We start from the raw sequence: 3933 nt of genomic DNA, 5'->3' as shown, positions 1-3933 counted from the left end.
AGCACGTCCGATAAAAGTGGCAAGCCCTCCTCCGCCGGATCCTCTGCTCCGGTGCCACCGAAGTACGCGGGCTAATAGGACATCGCAGCAATCATGTCTTTCGATCCAGTTTCATTCGCGAAGGATTTCGTCGCCGGTGGCGTCGCCGCGGCTATTTCCAAGACGGCTGTCGCGCCCATCGAGCGAGTCAAGCTTCTGCTCCAGGTGCAACATGCCTCCCAGCAAATCTCTGAAGCCCAGCGCTACAAAGGTGAGTCGGAACCGTCGCCCTTCCGAACGCCCGTAGCACTGACCTACAAAATGAACGGGGGAGACCTGGTGCGACCGCCATCTTGAAGTGCACGCGCAGGCCACATCCTCAGGCCTTTTTTGTTTCTTTCTTTTGTACCGGCTATGCGGCTTTTCTATGTGAGCTGCAGCTTATATGCATTGTCGACAAGTTAATAATTGAGCCGCCCACTGCAAGTGCAGCTGCTCGACTTGTTTTGTCGACAATTTGCAAGTGACAGCGCCGGTTGAACGAATGAATGACCTTTGCCGGTGACCGGTAGACCACTGCTCTATGGTCTTGCCTGTAGACGATGTAATCTTTCAATTAGCGTTTTGACTGCGTTGTGTGTAACGGACCTTGGTGGCTCGTTGTACTAACCCCTGTGTGTGCCAGGCTGAGATTTCGCCCCTCCCCTCTCGCTGCACAGAGCTTATCCTCGCGAATATGTAGGCTTCGATGGCGTGCCTGAGCTGTTCCGTTCGGTAACCTGGGACGTAACTAAATTTGAAGAAAATCCGTCTGCATAGTGCTCATGTCCAGCCGTCGACCTCGGGTTGTTCGAACCGTGTCGGACTTTGCTGGAGCAAGAATAATTGTTCATCACTCACTTTCACGTCATTTTAAGCTTCTGAAATTGCTTAAATTTTTTCATTGTAGCGTTCTTCCCGTTCGCCTCCTCTCCATAGTAGTTCTGCGCAAGTGCTTGGTATGTCCCAGAGAAGTTTTTTTTAAAATATTACTCGCAGTGTAGGCTACTAGAAGTCCCCATGTTTCTTTAAATGTAGCGCCTTACTCGCCACTCACGTGCACTCATCCTAACGTGAGCGTCAGTTGTGCCTACCGTCAAGTAGTAGCGCAGTGTACACGTTTCGGGTCGTTGGTAGGTTGTTTAAGCCCAATTCTCATGCTTCACACAAAACGCGGACGCGACTCGGTCCTCTGTGGTGGGTTGCTCGATTGTGGGTTTATCATGCCAGCTAATAAGAGCACATTTGTCCGCCTCGGCGGATCATTGGCTAGGGTGCTTGGCTACTGACCCGAAGGTCGCGGGGTCGATCCCGTCCACGGCAGTCGAATTTCGATGGAGGTAAAATGGTAGGTGCCCGTGTATTCTGCGATGTAGATGCACGTTGAAGACCACCACCTGCCCAAAGTTTCCGAAGCCCTTCATTAGGGCGACTCGTAATATCTTGATTTTTGGGACGCAAAACTCCACATACTATTATTACACAATGAACTATGCGATTCTCGTTACATTTTTGTACAGGCTCACTTGACATTTGATTGCATAGTTTTGCACATTTTAGAAACTGTCGAGTACATTGAACTGTGCTGCACAAAGATGTGCCTGGAAGGGTTACTAACTAGTTTGTCTTGAACTCATTGTGGTGCTGTTCATGTTTTCCCAGGCACGCCTCGGTGAAGCAGTAGTTATGGTGCTCTGCTGCTGACCCGAATGTCACGGGTTCAATCCTGGCCGTGGCGGTTGCATTCCTATCGCGGGGACTCATAATTATGTCTCGGTTTTGGGACTTGGAACCCATGCATGTTACATCAATTGGCTACTCAAGACTGTTGGAACTGAATTCCCGCCTTGTTTGTACGGCATTTAATTTGGTTGTGCTGAGGGAGTGACAGACAGGAAATCGGGACTTGTGCACCGTCCTATTTTCCATCAGTCGTTTGTAGGGATGACTGCCCATTTCTAGCTTGTGCCTGAAAAAGATAACAGCATGCTGCAATTTTTCTTTTTTGCAGGCATGATCGACTGCTTTGTCCGAATCCCCAAGGAACAGGGCTTCCTCAGTTTCTGGCGTGGCAACCTTGCCAATGTGATCAGATACTTCCCCACTCAGGCGTTGAACTTCGCCTTCAAGGACAAGTACAAGCAGATCTTCCTCGGTGGTGTCGACAAGAAGACCCAGTTCTGGCGCTACTTTGCCGGCAATCTGGCCTCCGGAGGCGCGGCTGGTGCCACTTCCCTGTGCTTCGTCTACCCGCTGGACTTCGCCCGAACCAGGCTGGCTGCAGACATCGGCAAGGGTGCAGGACAGCGGGAGTTCACTGGACTGGGCAACTGTCTTGCGAAGATCTTCAAGTCGGATGGTCTCATGGGGCTGTACCGTGGCTTCAATGTGTCTGTACAGGGCATCATAATCTACCGAGCGGCCTACTTTGGCTTCTTTGACACTGCTAAGGGCATGCTTCCGGACCCCAAGAACACTCCCATTGTCATCTCGTGGATGATCGCCCAGACTGTGACTACTGTGGCGGGCATCATGTCTTACCCGTTCGACACTGTCCGAAGGCGAATGATGATGCAGAGCGGTCGGGCGAAGCAAGATCTCATGTACAAGAACACCATACACTGCTGGGGCAAGATATACAAGACTGAAGGCGGTGCTGCCTTCTTCAAGGGAGCCTTTTCTAATGTCCTTCGAGGTACCGGAGGTGCACTTGTGTTGGTCCTGTACGACGAAATCAAGGCGTTCATATTCTAGGGACCATACACTGTGCATAAAGACTTTTGAGAGCAAAGTGGAAACGCAAGCTTTGCTGTGGCTTCGTGTGCCTCCCCCAGAGACTTGTTGTTGGCATAGTTTGTTCATGCCCCCATTTTTTTTTTTTTCGGAGTTGTAGTCGAATCTATATAAGCCTTGTTCTTCTGCCCTGGTCTATGGGGAAGTAAACTCTGCAGGATTGGAGGATGCCAGCCCCTGCCCATCACCAATTGGCACATAACTTAAGCACACATTCCACTCGTCAGTTTAGTTTTAATGGAATGAATGCAGAGAACTCATTGCTGGGGGGGGGGTGTAAGGGGGGGGGGTGCTGTTGCTGGGCAGTTTTTGAAGCTAGAGCAAGTAATAAAGGTGTAGAAAAACTTGTCTGTCTTGCTTCTTTACTAGGTGTGCCTTGAACAGTTGATTTGAATCTGCTGTGTGCACACATTTCATCTGGCTGAAACACATCTTCTATTGTAATGTAACTTTACTTGGGATTCAGTTAGGTGAACTAGGTGGTTGTAATATTTTCAGATGCATTATTGCTATGTTATGCAAAGAGCTCTAGTGAGGGGGGGGAGGGCTTTCAGTTATCTTTAGTGAAAAACTTGCAAGCTTTTTCAGTTATTGAAAAATTGTTCGTGACCTGCAGCAGTGTAGTGTGAACGTGCGGTACCTAGAGACTTTGTTTGAACAGGTATACTTGGGGTGGAACCTTGTGTGTGGAATAGGTGTGAAGGGAAGTAACCAAGCTGTACGCTGAAGATCTGGTGGGAAGGGGCAGCACTGTGCAAGACCAGTAGAGGGGTGGGACAATTAAAATAGCAGACTTCTTTACTTTCAATAGATAGCAAAATCATGCCCAACGCAAAGGATTACGGGCTACAGCACTCGTCTGCATTGACTTCCAGTTCGAAATGCCGTGCCACCAGACAGCCATTCTTGTTCAGGGCCCTCAGTTTCTGCGTACCACCTAGCACTCATGGAGGCTTTTTCTAAAAAATTACTGCTTAATACGTTAGAGCTTAGATCCAACTTGATGAATTAAAGCAGTCACTACAAGATCACGAAAATGGCACAGTCATTTCTTCATTCAAGCAGCATGCACCTCTGTACATAGGCATTCTGTTTTCCAATAAAGGGGGTTTTCCAGCATTA

The 3933-nt window shown here is 49.0% G+C and overlaps 1 protein-coding gene across 1 annotated transcript; it reads left to right on the top strand.

The window, feature by feature from the left end:
- Positions 1 to 3933, top strand: LOC119169202 (ADP,ATP carrier protein). Its single transcript, XM_037420315.2, has 2 exons — positions 1 to 250; positions 2030 to 3933. Exons 1-2 carry the CDS (start codon positions 94 to 96, stop codon positions 2770 to 2772), a joined length of 900 nt encoding a protein of 299 aa, XP_037276212.1. The 5' UTR covers positions 1 to 93; the 3' UTR covers positions 2773 to 3933.

This window comes from Rhipicephalus microplus, chromosome 2 (genome assembly GCF_043290135.1).
Source record: "Rhipicephalus microplus isolate Deutch F79 chromosome 2, USDA_Rmic, whole genome shotgun sequence".
In the NCBI taxonomy this organism is placed as follows: Eukaryota; Metazoa; Arthropoda; class Arachnida; order Ixodida; family Ixodidae; genus Rhipicephalus; species Rhipicephalus microplus.
This window is presented reverse-complemented; position numbering and strand designations above follow the sequence as displayed.